The following is a 25299-nucleotide window of genomic DNA, read 5'->3' as shown; positions in this document are numbered from 1 at the left end:
CCAACTGTTATAAATTTGATTATCATTTCTTAGGTCTCCAAAATAGAACCATTGTCACTTATTGAATGTTTTTGGCTCCTACTTAGGCTGTGGCTTCAGGGACCATCCCCCATTCCCTCCTTTGCCCTTGACTTGGAATCCAGCTAGCTCCCCAGCGAGTACCCTAGGTGAACCCCAAGCGACTTCCTTAAATCAGCCCTTGCCTGGTCCATGGCAGCCCCCAAATTCGGCTGCTGCTGAGGGCCATCTGGGAGGGGCTCCTCTGGACCACTTAGTAGGAGCAGAGATCGTTCACTTTCCCACAGCCCATGGCCTGTGGTGCATCAGAGGTAGACTTAGGTCCTAGCAACTAAGTATGCACTGGGCAGATGTCACCTTGGACCCACTGTGTGGTCACCGTGCCCTACTGCACTTCACTGAGCCTGCTGGCCCCGAGAGATCTTTGTGCAAGTGAAAGAAACTTGAAAAAGAGGGAGGAGAACAGCCAGGGAGGGTGAAGGAGCTGAGAGAGGGCGGTGGGTGTCACCCGGAGCCTGGCTTACCCCTCATCCCACACTGGGCTCTGATGGGCCCACATCCTGGGCCCCCGTGACATGGACAGCAGTCCTTTGCTCTCATCCATTGTGAGCCACGGCCCCCTCTGCTGGGCTGGGTGGTTGGAGAATGAGGTTTCTCTCGTGAGGGGTCCTGTCCATGGGGGTCACTCCTCCACAGCTGTGAGCCGCAGCAGCCAAGGCCTTCTTCAATGTGAGGAGGGACTCCCTGGATGGGTAAAGCTGATCTAGGCAGTCCCCAAGGTGACCACTGCACTGACTTCTGCCTGGGTCTGAAGGCCACATTTGCCCCCACTTTTCATAGACACTGGGACATTGGCCCTGATTCTCGAACAAGTGCCCAGAGGAAATCGAAGCACCTCAGAGCTTCACTCTGTGTCTGCAAGTTCATAGGATCCTGACCACAAGTGCACTCATGATCACTTATTTAGCACCTACCTTTTTCACCAGATGGCAAACTTCAGCCCAGTGAAAAGGCATGTTGTATTTGCTATATTTAAAACACTGTTTTTGTTGCAGTAGATGCTCAACAAAAATGCACAGACACGCACTTACACAGCATCCACGTTGACACAGTACAGCATTTCAGGCCTGCCTCATAATCCTCAGAAACACAGAAGTTCAAGTTCATATTAAGAGAACTTTGGCTATAAATGCAACATGATCTGCTCCCATGTGCAACAGGGTTGGCACACCCATATTTATGTCAGGACCCAGAACAGACTCAATACCATTGGTTAATTGTCCTGCTTCCTGACTGTGCTGGAGCCTACCAGGGATAGAAATGGGGCCCGCTAAAGAATGATGGGCACATGGGATGCCAAGACACGCCAGAGGAGGTTTGAAATGGCTGTGAAGAGCCAGGCAGAGCATTCCTTTCCCAGCCTGGCCCAGAGAGGGACGTAGAGAACGGGGCTCTTCCCTGCATGGTGCACGTATATAAGGCTGAGCCACCTCCCGGCTTTCACACAGTAAAGGAAAGGCATAGGGAGCTCACGTCACTTATTTCCATGCAGAGCACACCTGCCTGGGATCTACGTTCACACCAAGCTCTCCTCAGCTCTGAGCTTCCAGGCTCCTCCCTTCTCATCCATCCCCGCTTCCTTCATCCAATGCCCGGTGTTGGGTCACCCTCCTCCCCACCTGTCCATGACAGAGGGGTGGGGGACCTCAGTTCATCCAACTCAGATTCAGGATCCTGGATGTGAAACCTCACCGGGGACCCCAGCTGCCCCTGGTGTTGCTGGATACACGATTCTGCTTCCAGGAAACGCCAGCTTCCCAGGCCTCCACTTCCAGCCCCACCCACGTGTGCAGATGCAGAACGAGGCTCTAGTTCATTAGAACTGGTACCGACACTTCTGAAGCCTCGGCCGTCCGGGAGCTGTTGACCACATGGGCAAGCAGGGGAAGCAGGACGTGGGGGAGATCCGAGCAGAGAGACCCAGAACCCAGAGAAGGCAGCTTCTCTGAGAGCAGGGGGAAGGCCTAGGGTCTGGAGCCCAGCGGCAAGTTCCTGGAGTATGGCGTGTCCCAGATTGAGGGTGTCCATCGTGGCAAAGGTGCACATCGAGGCTACACAAAAGCTCAGTGGCTCAGTGTGCAAGGAGCAGGGTTGATGGGCAGCTCAGGTCTTGTGGTGCTGGGTGCTGGGTGATCATGCCTAGTTTTTGCCTGATTTCATCTCTATAACATATTTCCAAAACGGAACTGATGGGGAGTCTGAACCTTACCTTGAGGTCAAGTTCACCACTGAGGCAATGAGGAGTAGTGGGTAGGCCAGGGTCATCAGATTGAACTTTATACTTTCAAAGGTAAACACTGAATCCCGGTGCTGTCTCCTATGCTGAAAGGTGCCAGCCAGCCTGGCTGTTTCCTGAACTTAATGCAGAAGCATTTATTGAGCACCTCTGTTTAGGTGGTACTACATTAAGTGCTATGGAACCTCACACAGTCCCAGTCCTCAACCAAGATGGCTTATTGCACCCGTCGGATTGACTGCAGCATGGAGTGACCAGATAGCTGGCCAAACCTTCTGGGTGTTTCTGTGAATGTTTTCCATCAACAGAAGAATGAATAAAGGGAATGTGGTCTGTATGCACAGTGGAGTTTTACTCAGCCATAAAGAAGAACAGATCACGGCATTTGCTGGTGAACGGATGGAGCTGGAGAACATCATGCTAAGTGAGATAAGCCAGATTTAGAAAGTTAAGGGCCTGATGTTTTCTCTCAATTGTGGAAGCTAAAGAGAGAGGGAAAAACAAAGAATTAAAAAAGGGAGTTCAGGAAATTAGAGGAGACCAATGGAGTAGAGAAAGGGATCAAGAGGGAGGAGGGAGAGGCCACATGAAAGTACTGGGGAAAGAACTCCACCAGACTATGCTATGTCCCCGTGTGAACATCCACACTGTCCCGTGTGTGTGCATGTGTGGTTGTGTGACGTACTAATTAAAATAATAGAAGCAGAGAGATCAGTAGGGAAGAGCAAGTATGTTGGAGAAGGAAGAAGGGAAGGAAAGGAAGGAACTGGGGAAGGAGGTGGCTCGAATCATGTGCTTGTATGACTCTGAGTGAATAGGAACCCTACTATTGTGGGTAATTGCTATGCACCAATAAAAAGATGATTAACTTTTAAATCTTTGACTTTGAGTAAAGCAGATCCTTCTTCCCAACGTGGGTGGGCCTTAACCAGTAAATTGAAGGCCCAGATAGAACAAAATAGTTGAGCCTCCCCCAGGGAAGAGGGAGCCCCTCCTGCCTACCTCACCAGGTCTCCTGGGCCTCCATCTAGTGACCAAAGATCTTGAGACTTCTCAGCCTTCCTAATCCAAGGAGCCAATTCCTTTTAATCAATTTTCTCTCTCTCATATTTATTCTCTAATTATCTGTATCTATCCATCTGTCTACCTGTTTGCCTGTCTGTATCTTCATTCCCTGTTTATTCTGTTTCTGGGGAGGGTCTTTACTGATTCCCCACACAATATGGCAGCAGGAACTTGGAGAGGCCTGAGGTTCAGACAGAAGCCTGTGGAGGCAAAGACGTGGGAAAAGCCCTGTGGACAAGGAGAGGCTGGACCAGGATGGACCTCACACCTGAGGCAGGACAACAGGTCTGGTGTGATTTTCCTCTGTAAAGTTCTGAATCCAGACCTTGTCCCTGGCCTGCAAGGACCACTCGTCATCTGGCTGGCCCCTCCTCTCCCACCCACCCCCTATGCCCCCCGAAGCATCTGTCCTTGCTTCTGATAAGAAGCTGAGCTTTAGAGAGAGACCACACTGAGTTTGAATCCCTCTCCTCCTCCTCCTCCTGCAGCATTGACCTGGGCAATCATTGACCTTTTTCACTTAATGAGCTTCAGGTTCTTCTTCGTAAATTGGAAATGCTAACAATTATCATTTGGGATAATATTCCAACCAATTCCTCGCCAACAGAGGTTGCTGTCGTTTGTAACGTCAGCTTCACCTTCTGACTGCCTGGGGGTAGTCCTGGAAGTTCTGGACTCTGGTGCATTGGTTGAAAAGCCTGGCCGCTCCATTGCAGACCTGACCACCTGTGCCACACTAGCCAGAAGAAAAGGGTGCTGAGAGAAATGACATTTCTCTTTCCCAGAATGCCATGCAAACTCTTACATTTCACAGTCTCTGATTGGGTCATGGGGTCATCCCTGAACCAATCCCAGTGGCCATAGAGATGGGTGCAATCATTAATGAGGTACTCCAAGGTCCAACCCTGAAACTGGGAGTGGGGCCAATTATTCTGAAACCACATGGCTGAGGATGAGAGGGGTGATTCCCCCACACAGTGCTAAGGACCATTTCCTGGTGCTGGTTGGAGGTGGGAAGAGAGCAAGTGTCACTCCACTGACCTCGGCTACACGCTACATGTTCTGTCTGCTCTACCGCTGCCAACTCCCCAGCCTCCTTTCTGCCCTCAGGCTGCTCATTCTGCCTCCACTTCAGTGGTTGACGTGTCCAGGGATGCTCTCCCAAGCCCTCCCTTCCCAGGCAAGATTAGGGCCCTGATGGCACAGTCCCTGCACTCTCCCAACGTGCCTGCTGCTCTCCAGCACTTGGATCTCTGTATTTAAAAAAAAAAAAAAAATCTCTGATTACTTGTCATCCTGACCCAGTGGACTACAAGCTCTTAGAAAGAGAAGAGCTGGATAGTTTTTCACAGTATTGCCAAGTGGAAACAGAATCAGGCACTTTCAAGAAGAAAGATAGATCTTTCAAGATATTTGAAAGGTGAATGCAGAAACAGATGGGTGAGGGAGTGAATGAGTGAGTAAATAATGAAGGGAATGAACGAGGTGAACTGACCTCACCGTCAGCCACGTGAAGGAAAGGAAGACCTCATCTTCCTCATTCCTAGCTACTGGTCAAAATTGACAGAGACTCCTGTTTTGAAAACAAGAAACCCTGAAACTGGGGAAGAATTCAACCTAATGTAAGGAAAAATCAGAATCAAAAAACAGCAAGTGAGTGCAGTTAATTATGCTTTAGGTATTGACCAGAAAGGACCTGAATCAGTGTATTGAATTTCAAATCAAAGCCCTGTGCCACCAGAACAAGAGGAACCACAGGGGTGGCATTGAGCCTGACGACAGGTCAGCTCCAACCTCCTGCTTGGGAGACCTCTCCTAGGAGGTGACATTCCAGAGTCAGGGGGAAGTCAGGTGATGCACCCCATGCCACGTGGGCACAGGTAGAATCTGAGGAAGGGCACTGTGCTGTTTTTGAAAAGAAGTTCTCCAAAACCACGAGGTTGACCCTTCTCACAACGTTGGGCTTGACTTGCAGTCAGTCACTCAGAAGATGGCGGAAGAACCCACCCCCCCCACCCCCCCCCCCCGGCACTAAAGGGGGTCTGTGTCAACGCCACAATGAGCATGGCAAGGAGCAGCGGGGCATAGCGCCCAAATCACTAGGACACGAAGCCTTTCTATAGCTCTGCCCAGGTGCCTGGACCCTCCTGATGTCCTTGCGGTGGTCAGCCCCCAAACCCAAGAGGAAGGAGTGGCCTCCAGCCATCACAGAAGAGCAAAGTGGGGTCCAGACCACTAATGGCACATGCACAAAGCCACTAAGAATTGTTCAGATGATGTTGTGACTTCAGAGAGCTGCTTTCATGCTCTTCAACCCCACTTCCTCGCTCTCCTCCTGTGTCAGAGGTGGGCAGAATGAAAAGAAAAATCGCTTTTGTCTGAAGGTCATGGCAGCAAGGTACAGAGAGCCAGACCTCCACCCAGGGCCACACTGTATGGGTCACACGTGTGTGAGCGCACGGGCACAGGCAGGCGTGATAGATGTGTCCTATGTGTGCTCAAACATAAAAATAAACAAAACAGCCACACAAATCCCCCCCTTGGAAGTCAAAAGAGAGCGGCTCTGAGGCGGGTTCCTGTAGAGCCCTCTCTCTATTCCTGAGAGGTTCAATTAATGGATGCAAGTCATAAACCAGAGCGTCTTCCCCGCGCCGTGATGCATTGCTTTTAATCTCGCTGCCTCGTATTATATCACATTCCTATAATTCTTCCGACAGGAAGAGGCTTGTTTCATAAAAATATAGTCCCCAGCATTTGAAATATAAGTCCACATGCAGGCAACATATATATCACCGGGCCAGCAAACTAACTCACTTACTTAATCCACTAAACTTCAGGTGCTTCCTATATTATGTGAAATGGTTGGGAACAGGCAGGAGATGCCAGAGCCCATCAGAGCCGCCTCGCTCAAGAGCGACAAGGGGAGAAGGGAGGAGGGGGAGTGGAAATCCCCTCCGTGGGTGCCACAGTAACATGCCTTTCATTATCACCCCGTGTCAGGACACTGGGTAATGTTCATCCTAGCTAGTTGAATGTCTGCAGATGGCATCTCTGATAGCACTTCAGTGAGGTGGATTCTGAGCTTAGGAGTGAGATGTTCTTCTACCTTTGCAGGCAATTGCTGATGCTTCTGGTCTGCTACAATATAAGTCTGGATGCAAATATTGCAATAACAAATAACCACAGGTGTTTTTTGAAGAACCAATAGGGTTTTCCAAAGGAAAGGTTTCTCTGGTCCCTACATCCAGGAGCTCAGGGTTCCGTGATTTCCAGGCAGGCTGCTTTTTGCACGTGTCCTGGAGTGTGGTGGGAAGTCACTGCTGGCTTTGCAGTTCACACTCCTGGTGAACCAGTCACCCTGAGCACTGTGCTGAGCCAACCTCCTCTTCTCCTGCTGGCCAGCACTGTCCATGGGGCTTGCTGGACCCTGGGGTGTTTTCCCTGAGTACCTACTGCCCATGCCCAGTGCAAGGCAGTGCCTGGGCTCTGCACAGAGTAGGTCTCATATGTGCTCCTGTGGGCAAAGGTCAGCCCCAGACAGAGCCCTGGTCCTCCCCACTGTGGCCTCAGGCTGTCCTGTGATTTTCTAGGCTGGTTGGGTTCTAGCATGCCTTTCTTCATCTGTCCCCTCCCTCCTATAGGAGTGAGGCCTGGCCAGGTCAGGAAGGGTTCCCTGGAGAATCAGTCTGTGCCAAGACCCCCAGAGTTTTACCTCTGTCAGGCTCCTTAATCTTCCCAGGGAGGAGAAGCAGCACACCTGCCGGCAAGGATGTCTTCTCTTGCTCTTCTCATCTCCCAAACTAAACCTTTGCCTTTCCTTGCTTTCTCTTCTGCTTTCTCAGATCCCATGTAGAGATCCTACACAGCCCGATGGCCTGTCTGCTCTGTTCAGAATATTTTAGTAGAGATATAATTATCCAGTGCCATACAGAAATGCTAGTCACTGTGCTTTATCCCAAGCCACTTCCCCACAGAGGCCTGCAGAGAAAGAGCACAGGGCAAAAGGAGTTCAAGACATGTCAGGTTTCCACATCAATCACCCCGAGGCTATTTTCTGAACAACAAATGTAGCCTTGACCTTGGGGCTGTAGATGTCTTACAGCCTTGTCTGTGCCTAGCCCTAGAAGATAGAGAGTACTTGAAGATAAAGCATGCTCCCTGCTGTTAAGGACATCATCAACAGGAGGCTCAACCAATTCCAGTGAGACTTCCATCAGCATCTGGAGACTACTCCTAAGCACAAGGAGGTGGGACATGTGTTCCACAGCTGGGGAGGCACTTCCACAGATAAAAACTTCATTACCCCAAAACTGCGCTGCCCAGGTAAGGCAGCTACCTCCTGCATGTGGCCACGCAGGTGCAGCTTAACCCCTACTAAATCATACAGGAATGCCAGTCCCACAGCCACCTGTCCAGTGGGTCTCACACAGAGCCCTGACCTTCCTGGGCTTCTCCCATGAGAAGAATTTATGCAGGAGGCCTGAGCTGGAGGAGGGTGAGTGAATGTTGGGGAGCAGTTTAACCACAAGAGCCTCTACCCACACGTGCCCTTCAGTTCTCAACCACGCTAAATGGATGGATGGAGGGTCTCAGCCCAACTATAGTGAGCATGAAAAGAAAGGATGAGTCCTGCACTCAAAGGAAAGGGGGAAAGAAAATGGTTCAGAGGGTGTTTAACCACTTGTTCACACACTGGTATAGATAATTCAATTGATTTCTCACAAGTACATAGAAAAGAAATTATTTTGGAGACAGTATTTTCATACTCCAACTTTCACAAGCAGAAGAGTTCGGACTCCTGTAGATCAACCAGGAAGCCCAAGTCCATAGGCCTCAGGGGGGCAGAGTCGTTGACCTCCTAACACAACAGTCTCTCTGTTTCTCTCTCTTTCTCTCTCTCTCTCTCTCTCTCTCTCTCTCTCTCTCTTCCCAGCCTCAGGCCTGGATCCTCGTATGCATGTTGAACCTGGTCCCAGTGGGAGAATTAAGCTGACCTGCATGTCCCCAGGGTGGTACCCGGAGCCAGAGGTACAGTGGAGTGGCCCAGGAGGACTCCTTCTAGAACCTGCCTCGGAGACCAGGACTATAGCAGGAGATGGCCTGTTCCATGTGGAGTCCTCTCTCTCAGTCGGGGAAAATTCCACAGGACACCTGACTTGTTCCATCAGGAACCCTGTCCTCGATGAGGATAAGAAGACCCACGTGTCCATGGCAGGTCAGTTCCCTCCCAGGTGCTCATCCAGAAGTTCCAGTGCAGATTGGAAGCTGTGAGGAGCAGAGACCCCTGACACAGACTGCAATGAGGGTCCAGTGGGTGCCTTGCCACTCCTGAGTGGGGACCTCCTGAGATATACCCACTTCCCCTGTGCACTCCTGCTGAGGTCAACAAGGTCATTATTTCACAGGGTAGAAGGGGATACGCCAAAGCCTTCAAGAGTGATAGGAATAAGAGGATCTTTCAGAGTCCCTTGGAACCTTTCCATATCCTCCTGCTCAGACTTATCCACACATAACAATATGGGCTTTTCCCCACCTGTCAATTTAGCTAAAATGCTGGCCACAGCCACCTCTGTGACCGTGATACATGCAGACCGTTTTGGGCCCAGTTTCCAACTACTAAAAAGGGCTAATAATACTGTGTCCTCATGCAGTTGTCATGAAGGCTAATGATACAACTCATTTTGCAGGCAGAGAGCACCAAGCACCCAGGTATGTCCTTCACATACACAGAGTGACTGTCCAGGGGACATAGTCTGGCTCCAACACTGCCCTGCACCACCCTCTCCCTTTCCCAGCCAGGGAGCAGAGTGCAGCCTGTGCTCCAGGGTATTCTCAGGCCCTTCTCTTCTCAGCTCGTCCCCACCCTTCCTTCCTTTCCCTCCTCATTCCTGGTATCATTCCTTGGACATACCCACCCCCTGGGGCTCATGGGCACTGGGAGCCACTTTTCTTCTATGTTCCCTCAAGCGCCCTTTCCTGCTGGTCCTTCAAGACCTAACCCAGGAGCCATCTTTTCTATAGAACTCCCCTATCCCATGTGCACCAAGTGTGCCTCTTCCCGCCCCCATTACCCTGGATTATGTTTGCCTCCTCTCAGGCTGGGTGTGTGAGCCCCTGAAGAGAGGCTCTCTCAGGCCTTGAACTCCCCACTGCCTAGCAGACACCTGCTCCCAAGAACAGATTGCCTGGTGGGTGTGTAAGTGAACATCTGCAGGACGTTATCAGGACCACCAGATCTGGTGTCCACCGCTTTCCCTTGTGTGGGTCACATGTGTTGTAGATCATTAGAAAGAGAGAACTGGAATGAAGTTGGGAATTTGAAAATAAAAGAAAATATATTAGAGGATAGGGGTTTTTTTGTGTGTGTAGGGGGGGCGAAGTGTTTGCTTTTTTCTTTCTTTTTTTTTTTTTTTCTAAATGTCATTCTTGGAAATACAAACCTCCATGGGGGAAATTAACTCACTCCTCCTTAGACTTTGACAGTGAAGAAAGGTGTATAGAAAACCTGGGAGAAACTGGTGAGTCGGGGCTGAGCTTAGCAAACCTCAGCAACCCTCAGGACCTCACATGGAAGGCCCTGAAATCCACATGGAGGACATGAAGGAGAAGGGCCTTCTTCACGTGAGTGCAGGAGGTCTGCTGAGCTGAGCAGTAACTCACAACCTGACGACCAGCTGCGCTCTGTGGTCATTTCCTAGCCATTTGGCTGAAGGACTGAATGAAACAGCCTGGAGAGAGGGCTGCTCAGGGCCTCTTCTGCAGATGGTGTTGGCCTCAGAGCCACTGTTACTGACCTCAGTCCCCCTCCAGCCCAGCTGGAACTCTGTTTCTGGGACCTGGCCAGGAGCTGTGCCTGGATTAGGCGCTGACACCTCACAGTTCCTGCACTAATCTGAGAAGAGCTCCAGAGGATCTCAGTCTTCAGACTGTCCTTAGACTCACATCCACGTGATGAGGAGGACAACTGGAGGAACAGGCCTATGATGAAGGCAGTTGGGGCCTCAGGAGGGCAGGGCAGGCAGGTGAAGGAGGGGCTCTGTGGCATCTGCAGACTGTTCCTTATTATAGGAGCACTTACTATAGGAGCATTGCGTGTCACCCGCATCATGTAGGCTTTAGTGAAATCTGGAGCTGTTCACGCGGTGTCTGCTGCGTTACTTTCCTCTCTTCAGCCTGTCCACACAGCTGCCTGGTTTGACAGGGCAGCTCAGGGCCTGCCCAGGCTGGGAGGAGGCAGGAAGTGGAGGTCCTTAGGAGTGCTGGGAGGGCTGGGGAGGCTTGGGGTCTCTGCTGCCTGGTGACGTCTCCATGAGGAAACAGGAAGGACTCGTCCCCATCAGCCAGGCCACCTGCAGTCAGCCTAGATCTCAGTGCCATGGTCCTGTTTTGCAGATGACCTGTTCCCCAGGATCAGCCCCTGGACTGTGGTGCTGGGGGTGCTCTTAAGCCTCTTGACTCTCTGCTTGGTGGTCACCGGTATTGTCCTCCTGAGAACCAGAAAAGCCAAAGGTAAGTTTGAACAAGGGGGCTGACATCATTTGTGTAGCAATTAGACTTACATGTAGCTCATAAGTCTACTTAGGGTTTTTATCTTTTACTGCTGACTAGGAAAACATGAAGAGTAGGGATGCTCCATTGACACACTCTTAGGTGCTGGGTCTGAACTTCAATTCGCCTTTGAACTCACTTTACCCACTTCTTGACTCATTTCCTTCTTGATAATTTCCAAGAAACATGCTTTCCATGCAGGAGAGAGGTGAGCTGCTTATTAAGGAGGCTTCTGAGTGCTCTCCAGGACCCTGTAGCCACACACTCTGTCCTCAAGGCACATCACAGAAAGCTCTGTGTATGGACAAGAGTGGGCCATCCGCCGTCCACCAAGTACCATCCACCAAGCACCATCTGCCATCCACCATCTTCCATCTGTCTTTTATTTTTTTCCTTTTTACTACACGTTGGGTCCTGCACGTAGGACACAAGGCCTTGGGCCTGGTAGGCCACCTCTACCTCTGAACCACATAATAGCACCCATCTTCCTTCTTCACTACTTTTTCCAGTGGCCTTCCTGCTGACCTGGACATGGCTCCTGATTCAGAAATATCAGTGAGGGGAAAAATGATTCGTATTAGAATGTTTTCTTCCTTTCTCTACATTTGGGGTGTGTAGGTGTGTGCTTACTGGGTTATATTTGTCAAGAAAATGAAGAGTTCTGTTTTCTCTGGTGGTCTATAGATTAAATGTCAGATGACATCTAATAGTCACAAAATCTCTCCTGTCTTATAATCTGTCTCCTCTCTGACTTGATCTCATAATGACCTGAACCTCATGCCTTGGGTTGGCCTTCTCTGGAACAAAGATAGCCCCAGGTAAGAGCTATGGCCAGGGCTGCCTAGCGCACCTGCCCAGGGACATCCAGTCAGGCTTCACCTGACTGCAGGAGAAAGGACAGGAGGAGGGGTCTTACGGCAGTCCTGAAGTATTCGTCCTCCCATGGGGACATAAGTGGAGATGGACCATAGGGGAACACCCAGGATCCCAGTAAATGCCCTGCAAGACCAGATTGATCTTAGGCCTCTAAGCACACAGATGATCCTCCTGTAGGGCTCATAGTCTCCTTCCTGTCTGAAACCTCCCTGTGCATTGTCTTAAGCTTCCAGTCTAAGAGGAACCAGGGAATCAGGAGAGCTAGACGAGCAACAGACCAGGTGGAGGGGAGGGAGCATGGACAGGGCCACAGCCCCCACATTCCATAGAGAGTGGGGTCTGGGTGGGAAGCTTGTTTAAAGGGCTAATTGGAGAGCTATTGAGTCTGCTCCTTCTCAACTTCCTGGCTTTCAGGTGGCTCTTAAACCAGTCACAAAGGCCAGCATGGCTGTCATACAATCACATGGAGACCAATCTTGTATAAAAGCCTGTTTATATGGGTTGGGCACAGTTCTGAAACATACTAGATAGTTTCTACTTTGGAACTTGTGGAAGGGCTTCTGAGGACACGTGCTGAAACCTGTGGCATGGAATTCCTGCATGGAGAAGCTGTTCGAGGTGTTGGGGGATGCACATGGACACTGTAACTGACAGTGGTTCTTTGGCCACGTGGTGGAGCCCATCTGGGGGCAAATGAGTCTGGGAATTGGATTACATGAGTTGCACTGAGAACACCTTTTGTGGCTGATGACACCTGGGCAGGATGCAATTGGGGACATTTTAAGGTGTGGATCAGAAAACAATAGGAGTATTTTTTTAAAGCTGTGGACACATGAAGTGCATTTTTATGGACATGCCCCTTGCTTGACTGTTAAGAGGAGCCCTGCTCATTTGCCCAAGGGAGGATGAAGCAGTCCCTACCCAGTCCTCTGTCCAGTGATATCTGTCCCTTAAGTAAGTCCTCACTTTGAATTATTCCACTTATAACGTGGAATTTGTGTGTGTGTGTGTGTGTGTCAGTTATAAATTCTCCCCAAAAATACTCTGGTGAGATTGAGAATCTTGAAGCTAGTTTCATACAAATCTCTGAAAATCCAGAGAATGATGTGCAGAATTTATAGATATTAATACCTATTTTCTCATCTTTGGGACTTCAGCCAAAACTTGAAAAGAGAGGGATCCTATTCACTCTCCCATCCTATTTCCAAGTAAACACAGTTGGAAATCTAAAGGTGGTTTCCAGTTCGTGACATGCTTGTTTATTCAGAAACCTGGAGTCCTCTCTGTGCCTCTCCTGAGCTGGGCTGACAAGCCTGGGCCCAGGTGCTGCTTTGTCCTTGGGGCTGAGTGGTGAGATGGGCCTCATCTACTAGGGAGAGGAGGGTGCTCTCCATCAGGCTTGTGTTGAGGTTGCTGTTTCTTTCCACAGAAGCAGTGGACAGAGTGAATGATGTGATTACTGAGGTTTGACAGGCAGTGTTGGACCTTTAAAACCAACATTGCCTAGTTCATGCTCTTTTATTATTATAGGAACACCAGAGTCCACATAGAATTGAATGTTCCTCTATGACCCCAGGCACGAAGCAGCCAACACACATTTCTCTACAAGTATTTGCCCCGGGGAAGTTGTTCACATATGTGCAGCTGGAGGAGACGGGCTGGTTTTCTGGGAGCTGCAGAGCTTGCGTGTGTCTATTAGGGGAAAGTTGGTTGTTCCATGTACTTAGCACAGACCACCTGTTCTGTGTGGTCATTAACAAGTAATGAAGGAGGTGCCATTAGAGCTCATAGATGTGAGGCTTGGCCTTGTCACCTGGCTGTGGAGCTGCTGAGGAGCTAACACTGAGGTAAGGACGGGGCTGGGGACAGCAAGGAGAGCAGCAGGACATGTGAGGAAAGGAAGTCCTAAACCCTGGAGTGGCTGACCCCCTGGTTCTAGCAGAGGAGATGAACAGTAGACAGGAGACAGACTCAGAAGGCTCCAAGGCAGACTCCAGGGCACATGGCATTTTATCACTTTGCTAATGATTTAGAGGGCAACAGAACAGGGAAGGTTCGTTCAGAAAAGGGCTGTTGTGACTGGAGTGACTTTGGGACGTGGCATTTATTCCCTGGGAACAGGATAGGTGACTAGGGTGCAATTTGCAGGAGGAAGTCAGGAAGGATCCATGGAAGTTCGGTCCTGTTGTCACCAGAATAAATAGAGCTAAAAGTCATGCTTGATCATTCACTTGTCAGTGTTTGGTCTTCAATGCGACGACTCCTGTCCACTCCTGGTTCATTATGAAGATTAAATAGTGTGTAATCCACTTAAAGACTAGAGGTAGAGCCAAAGGGAGGAATCCTGTGTAACTGAGTGCTTCGTCTTGCTGTGGATGGCTAGATTCATTGTTCATTCTGATGTGCCTTAGGAAGGAGGGGAGCAAGTGACGTTCATCCTCGTTTTCAAAGGACCTGCCCTGGAGCTGAACTTTCTGGGTTTAAGTTATGTCTCTTATCACTTAGTAGCTTCATCCATCTCTCAAAATACTTTCAACCTCCTGGGCACCTTCTGCCTTTGCAATAAGGCCACAATAATGCTAAGACAGGGGTACAGTTAATATTCAAAAGATCGGAACAGAGCTTGTATTTTGGTGGCAATTGTGCAGTTATTGGGTCTGGGAAGGGGAGATGGTTTTATCTGGGACCCTATGAGGCTAAAATGAACTTAGTGCAACTGCTTAGTTTTGACCTTTCTGTGTAAAGAACAAACTGACTCATTGAAGTCATCACATAGAAAACAAGGTGTCACTGGACAGAAACTTCTCTCACGTGACTGCTCCAGCTACATGGTCCAGCTGATGGTGGTGATAACACTGAGCCGGTGGTATTGCTGTGTCACAGGACCCAGGCATCACCTGTACACATGGAGTGGAGAAGGGATTTTTGATATTGGTTACATTTCTATTTTCACTAATTCATGTAATTTTTCTTTTTCTTTTGCTAGTTTTCTTCTTGGCTAAAGTCACAAAGAAAAGTGATTTTTTTTTTTTTAATTTTGGCATGTTATATTAGCCATTCTCTGTTAGGAGGAAAAATCTTTAACTAACCTTATGAACATGATAATTTGTCCAAGAAATGGCAGTGGGCTAAATTTTTAACCCTCAGTGAGGTTTCCTCCTAATTCCAGAGCATACTAGTAATGGTGTCATAAACATCAGCATGTGGACAACAGGTACCAGTTACCTGCCCAGGGTTCTTTCCTCAGAGCCAACAGTATAATGTGATTTTACTTTTTCAAATCACACACTGTACCCTCAGATAAAGTTCCCAGTGAATGCAGATACCAAGAGAACCCATCCCCTGGTTTTCAGAAGGGAGAGCCAGCCACACCTCCCTACACTGCCTCTGTAGTGACACTTGGGTCTGCTCCGTTGCACAGGGTGCCACCAGAACACGATGCTCCACCACGAGAGCTAGGGCATGCTGTCCAGAGAAGTAGAGCTGATCCACTGCAGGGCCTGCTGGGCCCTCTAAAGCTTGCCCACCTTGTGCAGCTATATCATGAGATGGTTCTGGGGTGGCTGCCAACTCCACAGAGTGAGCAATCCCCTCCACCAGAATCCTGCTTCTCCTACAACTTTTCCAAAGTGGGCTTTTCTATTCTTGAACACATTTGTGATAAACTAAGAAAACCACGTAAAAAACACCATTGCAAATTTTGTGTGCACAGCCTTACTTGCCTCAGACACCTGGTGCAGTTCTGATCTTGGCCCAGCCCTGGGAGATGGTGCTCTCTTAGCTGCCCCTGCCTTTTCTCACTTTGAAGTCACACTCAGATCCAGACCATCTGCTGAGAAGGACCTTCCCCACAAGACAAGCTGTGCATCAGCTGTGAGCTGTCCCCAGTGGACCTGCAGGACAAAACTCCACCCAGGCTGGATGCAGCATCAACCGTGAACTGATCCCCATCTGAAATGACACCTCCACTTTTTCACATTCCCAGTAATTCTGATCAACCTGTATTCCTAGAACTGAATCAGTTCTGGTTTGCAGTGAAGGAGAAAATAAATGAATTAGAAAAAAATATCTGGAAGAAGAGACCATTTATCTATAAGCAGTCTAAGGGAGTCACCTGAAAACATTCCTGACAAGAAGGTTGTTTCACCAACATTGATGTCATTTTACACCTCACCTAAGGCCTTCCTGTGCAAATATTGTACTTCACAGTGTGACATTTGGGTAAGCCAGTTGGAAATGGTCCTCAAACCTGTCATTCAATATTCAAACAGAAATAACAAATGTTAAACAGATGAGCTGCGGAAGAACCAGCAGAAAAGATAAGCGGGAAGAGGCAGAGGGTGGACCATGAGGCTCCTCTTAGGCAATATTTGGAGTTTAGATGTTCATTCCCTAAGTGGTAAAAAATTCCCAAGGATTTAGAGTGAGAGTGGTTTAACAATATGATGATTGCATTTGAGATTTATTTCATTTTTAATGGGTGAATTAAAATTAGACGTAAGAGTTGGTTCCACTGTGGTATATCTATCAATGCATACAATATAATTTGGTCAATTTTATTTCCCAGTATTTTCACTTCTCCTCCCTTTCTTATTCCCCCTCATCCACATTTTCTGTTTTACTGATCTCCCTTCTGCTTTCATGTGATTCTTTTTATGCCTTTTATCGTTCTAGTTTCTGCATATGAAAGAAAATATTTGACCTTTGACTTTCTAAATCTGGCCTGTTTCACTTACCATGATGTTCTTCCAGTTCTATCTATTTTCCTATGAGTCACATAACTTCATTCTTCTTTATGGCTGAGTAAAACTCCATGTGTACATATTCTTTATACTTTCTTCTCCTGAAGTATACTACACTGGTTCAATGACTTGGCTATTGTATATATTTGGGCTTTGAAAAGACTGCATTACAGAATCCATTGGTGTGTTCAAGAGAGGGCACTGGAGGACCAGTGAAGGTCCTGCTCCATTGCTGAGGAAGAGTCAACAGAGCAGTGGAGCTGCTGGGAGTGGGGGGGTGGGGGGGGACACATTTCTGAAGCCCAGGATGAAACTGGGAGTACACTGGGAGCTGATGGAAAAGGCAGTACAAAAATTTGTCCCTGTTTCTTGAATGACACATGGATTCAGTGATTTCAATCACTGGAGTCTGTCTGAATCTTCAGTTCAAGTAGTTTCTGTTTTATGTAACTAGGTGCATCTACATTTGTGACATCAATATTTACTATCATTATCTATTGGTGAATTGTTCTTTTTACGACTATAATGTAACCTTTGTTTTTTTCTGATTAATTTTGGCTTGAAGTCTGCTTTGTTCAATATGAGATGAGAGTGGCTACCATTGCTTGCTTTGGGTTTCCATTTGCATGTTATATCAATTTATATTATTTCACTTTCAGCCACTGACTGTCCGTGCCTTAAGGTGACTCACTTGAAAACAATATAAGGTTAGGTTTTTTTTTTAAAAAAAATTACAACCTGCCAGCCTACATCATTTAATTGGAGATTTGAGACCATTTATAGTCAATATTATTATAGAGAGATATTCACTAACTACTGCAATTTTGATTCATTTTCAGTGTTTCATTTGGTCCTGTTTCTTACTTGCTTAACTACTCTTCAAATGAGATTTGTCCATTTGTAAGCTCTGAGATTTTTTTATTTCTTCTGTGTGTATTATTTCTGTAAGTATTTTTTATAGTGCTGGCTTTAGTCATGAATCTTATTTTCTGCTTATATTTGAAGAATTTAATTTCTTCTTTGATTCTGAAGGATAGTTTTATAGGATATAGCAATCTTGGTTGACACTTAATTTCTTTCAGGACTAGGAAAGTCTCATTCTAAGTCCCTTTGGGTTTTAAAGTTTATGCTGAGAAATTGGAACTAATTCTGATAGGCTTGTCTCTAAATGTAATCTGATGTCTTTCTCTTGAGATTTTTAAAGCTGCGTTCTGCATGTTAGACATTTTAATGTGTCATGAAGAGGATCTTTGTTGTCTATTTGGGATTTTGAATGCCTCCTGTATCTGGAAAAACATCTTATTTTCAGTTTGAAAAAAAGTGTTCTGTTCTGTTATTATTTCCCTGAAGAGGTTACCTGTGTCCTCAGCCTCAACCTGGCAATCCTGTTCCATTCCAAGGATTCTGAAATCAGGTCTTTTAATGTCATCAAAGTATTCTTGTATATTTAGGTTATGCTTACTTGTTTTCTCTTTTCTAATACTGCATGAATCCTCAAGGCAAACACTTTTTCTCCCAAAGTAATGTTCTGATATTCTGTTATCCTGTCTTCATTATGATCTACTTTATTAGAGATAAATTTAACTAAATATTTTTGTTTTACTTAATGAGTCTTTTATTCCCAAGATTTCTTTTTCATTATCTGTACCACCTTACTGAATTTTATGTTCATATTCAGTACCGAGTTTCTTAATTTATTCAGTTGTTTTTCTGTATTCTCTTGGTATCCATTGACAATTTGTATAATCATTCTTTTGATTTTTTTATTATTTTGATTTTTTTCATCCACTTCATATCTTTGGAATCAATTACTGATAAAGTATAAACTTTACAGTTGTCATGTTGCCTTGTTTTTTTTTTTCATATTTCTTGCATTCCTGCAATTGGTTTGTGTATCTGTTGAGATGGATTTATCTTTCACACTGATCTGTGGACCACTGAGTCAATTTTCTTTTTTCAAAGTGTTCTAGAGTGATATAGATTGATACCCCTTATGGGTGTGGTATCTATAGCCTTTGTATTAATACTATTTTCATCTAGAGGAGAATGTTCATGAGTGGACCTAACCATTCCTACTGGGGCATGCTCATTTTCTTGGGTTTTTTTTTTTTTTTCACTTCTGCTCTTTGTATTCAAGTGTCAACAAAATTTGAATTTGTTTAATATATGTGGGGACTAAGTTGCATTGTTTCTTGATTCAGTTTATCTAAGGAGCGGATTCTCTCCTCTCCTTATCTCTGACTGGAAACTCACAGGGCACTCTCTTCTCTTTGCCTGTTTCACTCACATTTTGCTAGGTATACCCTAGGTCATGCAGTAGGTGCAGCATGGCAATATTTGTTATAATCTCCTGCAGCAAATGTCAATGTGACCTTCTCCAGATGGCTCTCACTTAGCTCTCCACTTGCCAAATGAAAAACACAGAGAATTATTTAGATCCAAGTTCACTGTGCAGGCTCTGAACCCACTAAGTTGAGGATCCTTTTCTCTTCTACAGTGTTTCTCTGCCAAAGGTCCCACTGTGTTTCTTTTTCTGTTTGTCTCATGTTTCCCCTCCCAGGGAACTGGCACCACTGCTAGTGCCACTGCCACCACCAGCTGGATTACAATGTACTTTCTTGTTCTCTGTTCAGTGCACCCAAATTTCTAAATCTCTAAGAGACTCTGATTGCCACTTATTGAATTTCACCTAATTCCCTGTTTCACCAAACTTGCTGAGGAACAGTACCTTCTGCTTGAGTACCAAACCTATGAACAACCGCAAATCCATCTTTCCTCTCATCTGCCATCTTGAGTCATATTTCTTTTATTTTTTTAATTTTTATTTTTTGCATTGTCTTTAGTCTTTAAGTTCAAAAAGCTGCTTTTTTTTTACATTTTAACTTGATTCACTCAGGTCATTTTTCTCCACATCTATTTTCTTTCTATTTCCCTTTTTTCATCATGAGAAACAGAGATTTTTTTCTTTGATCTTATCTAAATAGGAGGAAAAGACAAGGGCTGGGGATATAGATCAGTTGGTAGAGTTTTCCCTTGCAGGCACAAGGCCCTGGGTTCAAACCCCAGCACCACAAAAAAGAAAAAAAAAATGGGGTGATGGGGGGGGGGAGTCAGTAAATAACCAGAAAGAACGATTTCATTCTATACAGTTTACAAAAGTAAGTACTATTTAGCAATTCAGTGTTGCTATAGAAGAGAGCTTATTTTCATGATAAGTATTGAAAATTGCTTTTAAACTGGATAATGACAAAGGATAGTTTGATCCTTTCTCATCATTGAGTGGCAAAATTATACTAATGCTTATTAAAAAAAATTAAAGTATTAAAGCTTATTAACTGAAATCCAATAGGATTATTTGTCTCTTCATGTGATTTGTTTATTAAAAAGAATACATGCTATTTTAAAAATTTGTATTTGTAATACAACAAAAGCATAAAATCCTCTGTCAAAATCCAAAGGAGAACCTGAGATCCCATTTTTGTCCTCTATAGCAGTCTGCTCATAGCATTGAGCTATAATTGACAGGTGCCTGTCAATGGCCCTGTAGGGGAAAGACCCTATCTTGCTCATGGTGATATCCCTAGTACAGAAGGCAGAACCTGGATTAATGTGGGTCCAGTAAGTGTTTCCTGGCCAGGTGTGGTGGCACATGTCTGTAATCCTAATGGCTCTGGAGGCTGAGGCAGGAGGATTAAAGCACAAAGCCAGACTCAGCAACTTAGTGAAGTCCTAAGCAACTTGCCAAGACCCTATCTCAAACTAAAAATAAAAAGGGCTGGACATGTGGCTCAGTCGTTAAGCCCCCTGGGTTCAATCCCTGGTACAAAGAAAAAAAAAGTTCACTGAGTGAACAGGAAAGAGTGTCAGTAGCCTCAGGAATGCCAAGAAGACAAATGGAGACAACACGATGGCCTCTGATGAGTAGTAGACTGTGATGGACATAAGAAGCAAACTGTATACGACTCAGGACATTCAGGATCTCAGGATCTGGGGAAGTCCAGTGTGGAAACATAAAACAAGATGCCCTTTCAGTCTGTGCCTCGCAGAGTCCAGCAATCTGACTCAAAGGGTCACTAGAATCCTACAAAGATGTAGTCTAGGATGAAACTTATTGGTGTCTCAGATCACTAACTAACCCTTCTTTTTATTTTTTTTCCATTTTTTAGAGAAAATCATTGAAGAACTTGGTAAGTTTTATATCTTTTTTCCATGCTAAATTGGAAATTCAGCCTCCATACCCCCAAAGCAAATATCTCTCTGTGTGATTGGTTGCAGAACAAAGAACATCTCTGTCAATAAAAGGTAAGCAAAGTTACGTGTCACACCACTGATACCCCACAAACCATTACCTTCAACAGTCTTTTCTCAGTCACTCTGCTAATCTTGAATGTGTCCATCTCATTGCAGATCTGAAGGAAGCTCGAAGTTTTGCAGGTAGGTGCACAGAGAAGGAAGTGTGGTTAAGGATAACCTTATGCCTGTTCTCTAACCTCTCTGGGATTCTATTGTGAGAGAACAGGTTATTCCCTAATGATATATGAGATATAAGTAGGCAAAAAAAAAAAATCCTCAGATGCTGGATATAAGGACCTAAGTTGGCTAAGGCATAAGCTCTGGGCGGCACAGACATATCAGGGTCTCCTAACCCTGACAGGCAGGCTCTCGTCAGTTAGGAGCAGGTCCTCACCATCCTCTTGTGACCACCACCATAGAAGTTGGGTTGGAGCAGCTTCTCTAGGAACACCATAGAACTCTTCGGGGTGATGATGAAGAGATGATGAAGGGTTAGGTCTCTTGTCTCTCCTTTCCTTTCCAACTTCAAACCCTTCGTGTCCACCAGGTTATTCTCACCAACAGGAACACACACTTTTTCTTCCTTAGTTTTCTTAACAATAAAGTAAACAGCAATCTCAGTGAACCCAGTCTCTCCATCAGGCTGTTATCCTACTCCCCTCTCCCTTTCCAGAACAGCCTCATTTCATACTTGTAAATCCTCTTTCCTAATTTGTATCCTCTGCTGTCTTCCCACCCCAGATCCACAAATACCCACAGCCTGAAAACGGCCCTCGTGGTCCTCAGTGTTCCCCACCACCCTCCTGCTGCCTCCTAGCTCCACTTCCTTCCTCTCCCTCCTCCTGCGTCACTGGCCAGTCTCCTGCCGTCTGAACCCACTGCTGAGCTTCCGCCTCGGAGCTGAGCAGGGGGATCCGTCTCCTTGACCTTCCCAACCCTTCTGTTATGTCCCCTCTGTCCATGGAGGGCCTGGTGTTCCTAGTGCTAACACCTGGAGACCTTCTGAGTGTCAGAACCTTGGTAAAGACCTTTCCCAAGGGGTTTCCATGCTCCACCCATCTCCTACCAGCTGAGGCCTTGCAAGCTCTGAGGTGACAACAGAAATCTGTTCCTTTCCTTTATTAAAGGACCTTCAGACTGTAGGTGGGATGGTGTCCTGGATTTTAACAGCATGGTGTTTATTTTCTGTGTTGATGAAAAGGGCCTAGAACACATGTACCTTGTTCATCTGCCCTTCTTTGACCCCTCACAGAGAAGGTGAAGGGTCTTTTCTTATTGCTTACTAGTAACTGATCTCCTTCCTTCTGCAGAGAACCTCATACTGGATGAACGCACGGCTCACCCCTCCCTCTATGTGACACAAGATGGGCAGCATGTTTATTCCCTGTCTGTGAATCAAAATGTTCCTGATAGTCCTGAGCGATTTACTCTAATGCCATTTGTGCTGGGTCGGAACAGCTTCTCTAGTGGCAGTCACTACTGGGAGGTTCAAGTAGCAGGAAAGAGCAGGTGGGCTATAGGCCTCTGCTTGGATTCAGTAGACAGAGGAAGAGCTTACGAGGAGTCTTGTCCTGAAGCTGGTTTCTGGACCCTCTCCCTGAAGGATGGTCAGTACAAGGTGCTTTCAATGCACTCTTATAATATCAATGTCCCACTAGCGCCAGAAGTAGTTGGAATTTTTTTGCAATATGAAGAAGGTTTGATCTCTTTCTATAATGTGATAGAACTTACCATTCTCTTTACTCTCAAAAGCAAGTTCACCCAGCCCCTGAGGCCATATTTCTACCCTGGACCTCCTACTCCAGGAAGCACTCGGGGCCTAACCATCCTGCATTTTCCATGAGCTTCTGATTTTTCCCTAGAGAAGAATGGAGAAACATTCCCCAAGGGTCATCCTTATGGACCATGGGCACAGTGGCCATTCCCCAGGCAGGATGCTGGGGGGCAGGGGTGTGAGGATCCCCCAAGGACCCTGGCTGCTCCCAGTGCTGTGGGGACTGAATGATCCTCCTCACGGGGCCAGCTCCACTGCTCATCAAACTCTGCCGTCCTAGCAGGATTCACTGCTGAAACTGATGAACATCATTTCTCAACAAATATCTCGTTTATATTTCTCACTATGCTTCACAGCTTATTCAGAGTATTTTACTTTTACTAATAAGCGGTTGCTTCTTCAGAAGTATACCCCAAGTGCTGCCTATTTCCATGACTATTTTTGAGCCAAAACAACTGACTGAAACACAGTTTTTGTTTTGTGGGGGAGAGGGGATATACTGAGGATTGAACTCAAGGGCACTCAAACACTGAGCCACATCCCCAGCCCTTTTTGGTATTTTATTTAGATACAGGGTCTCACTGAGTTGCTTAGTGTCTTGTTGTAGCTGAAGCTGAATTTGAACTCAAGATCCTCCTGCCCCAGCCTCCTGAGCCCCTGGATTAACAGGAGTGTGCCACCATGCCCAGTGTTGAACACAGGTTTATACTAAGAATCATGATCTCAAGAAACTTGCATCCTGTAGCAGCTGACATACCTGGACTCTAAGACTTTTTCATGCAGGACCCATCTTATAAGCCTCTCCCAAGTTCCGACATTCTATAACACATTTCCTTAGCCTCCTTATCAATTTTTATATATTTAATTGACAAATGTTATATGTAAATTCACGGCTTAAAATATTGGATGTGTGTGACCATTGTGTATTTTTTATCACAATCACTTTTCATTAATAGACACACATAGTTTATTAAAAGTCCGAACCTACTCACTTTCCCATATAAAGTGGGTACACCTTGTCAGTACTCTCCAGTACCCACTGACTGCTCCAGGTCCAGGAAGACATGCTCTGCCCTCTGCTACCCTCAGGCTGAGTTTTGCATATATTCTGTGGATTCTGTAGTAAGTGGTCAACCCGAGCTTCCAAAACTAGGTTAAAGGCCATGGTCACCACAGCAGGAGTGTCAGCTCCAGGACGTCTCTTTCTTCCTGGAGTCACAGGACAGTATGAACCAAACCCTTGAGAGACAAACCAAGCCACCCCTCTCCAGAGTCCAAGATATAAAGCTCAGGTTTTAGCAAAACCCCAGGAAGCATACAGAGAAATTTAAACTCTCACACATTTGCAGGTTACAGCGCAAAATCACACAGCAGCTCAGGGAAGGTTCTGGCAGATTCTCATGAAGGTATCCAGACAAGCACCTTATGATCTGCAACCCCACGACCAGGTACATGCTAGAGAGAAAAGAATGCATGTGAACACAGAAGCAGGTACCAAAACCTCAAGCAGCATTATTAATAGTATCTAAAAATTGGGACCAGTACTGTTACTTGGACATTGTATGAATAAATTTGTAATCCGTTCACAAGATGAATTACAATTTGACATTTAAAACATGAAACCCTGACACATTCAACCAGAATAGGACCCTCAGAGAAGCTGAGGTGGCTGACAGAATCAGAGTTTGAGAAGACTGTACCCTATCTTGTGTGGGGTTCTTGACAGGTCAACCAGGCTGTGCCCACGAAAATCCCAGTTTGTGGTCTTAGGAGGGGGAGGGCTACCTGGATGGGGAGGAAGATCAATCTGGAGAGGGGAGTGCTCCCCGTGTGCCGAGTGGGTACATGATGTAAACCTAGAACAGAGTTGGCACCTGCTCCATGGAGGTCCTGGCATCCAGTGCTGGCCACTATCCTTCAAGGTGGCTGCTCATCGTCCTTGCTTCCTGTGGTTCATGCCCTGATGTCCAGGTGCTGCTGCCTTCATTGAGTAAGGGCTGCCCCTCCAGTGGTGGAGATAACAGTGTGCACATCCATGGTTCATCCTCAAGGGTAGGTCCAAATGGGTCTCCAGCGGTACTCACTCTGTGGGAAGCCAGCACTACACCATGAGTACACTCACATGGCCCTGTGGAGGAGCCAGGGAATCTGAGTCTCCTGCTCAGAGCCTTGTGGACCAGGAGCCTTGAAGTGAGATTTCCAGCCCCACTGAGCCAACCTCAAACTGCAATGTGTGCAGAGATACAGAGATGAAGCTTCTGACCAAGGCCTGAATCCCTGAGCTGCAGTGGGGAAACCATGGCTGGTGCAGCGCCCTGGCTCTCTCACCTAACTCAGTCTGAGGGGTGTTCCTAGCTGGATGGGAAGGGTGCAGATTGTCTGTGTATTGTGTGTCACCAAGCATTGTAAATAACAATGACCTACAATCAGTAGGTTTGCTCTTTGAGGCACTATCAGTAAGTAATTCTGAAATACATCTGTGTAGTGTAGGCTTAGAAAAATGGGAAAGTATGTTAAAGGAAATGAAACCTGGGTTTCTCATAGTTGGAAATGTTAGCTACAAATATGAAGGGGAAGATTAAGATGTTTGCTTTGAAAACTCAGTAGCAGTGAGCACACCAGTGACTAGAGGTTGATCTGTAAAATGCTTCATTCAATGGAACTAGAGGTCTTTAGAGAAAAGGTGG

At 46.5% G+C, this 25299-nt stretch overlaps 1 protein-coding gene across 2 annotated transcripts in view; it reads left to right on the top strand.

Annotated features, from left to right (window-relative positions):
* Positions 1 to 24201, top strand: part of LOC114082093 (butyrophilin subfamily 1 member A1-like) — a 265857-nt gene extending 241656 nt beyond the window's left edge. The window contains exons 4-10 of one of the 2 annotated variants that reach the window (XM_071611965.1): positions 8313 to 8594; positions 10772 to 10888; positions 20712 to 20732; positions 20821 to 20847; positions 20953 to 20979; positions 22149 to 22445; positions 23962 to 24201. In XM_071611965.1, the coding sequence (XP_071468066.1) occupies positions 8313 to 8594; positions 10772 to 10888; positions 20712 to 20732; positions 20821 to 20847; positions 20953 to 20979; positions 22149 to 22445; positions 23962 to 24041 (851 nt within the window). In that variant the 3' untranslated portion in view covers positions 24042 to 24201. Of the gene's footprint in view, positions 1 to 8312; positions 8595 to 10771; positions 10889 to 20711; positions 20733 to 20820; positions 20848 to 20952; positions 20980 to 22148; positions 23411 to 23961 lie in introns of those variants that run through there. The other variant, XM_071611964.1, reaches the window with a different exon arrangement.
* The last annotated feature ends 1098 nt before the right edge of the window (positions 24202 to 25299 follow it).

This window comes from Marmota flaviventris, chromosome 5 (assembly GCF_047511675.1).
Source record: "Marmota flaviventris isolate mMarFla1 chromosome 5, mMarFla1.hap1, whole genome shotgun sequence".
Lineage (NCBI taxonomy): Eukaryota > Metazoa > Chordata > Mammalia > Rodentia > Sciuridae > Marmota > Marmota flaviventris.
The sequence above is the reverse complement of the archived record's forward strand: the minus strand, read 5'-3'. Positions and strand labels throughout refer to the sequence as shown.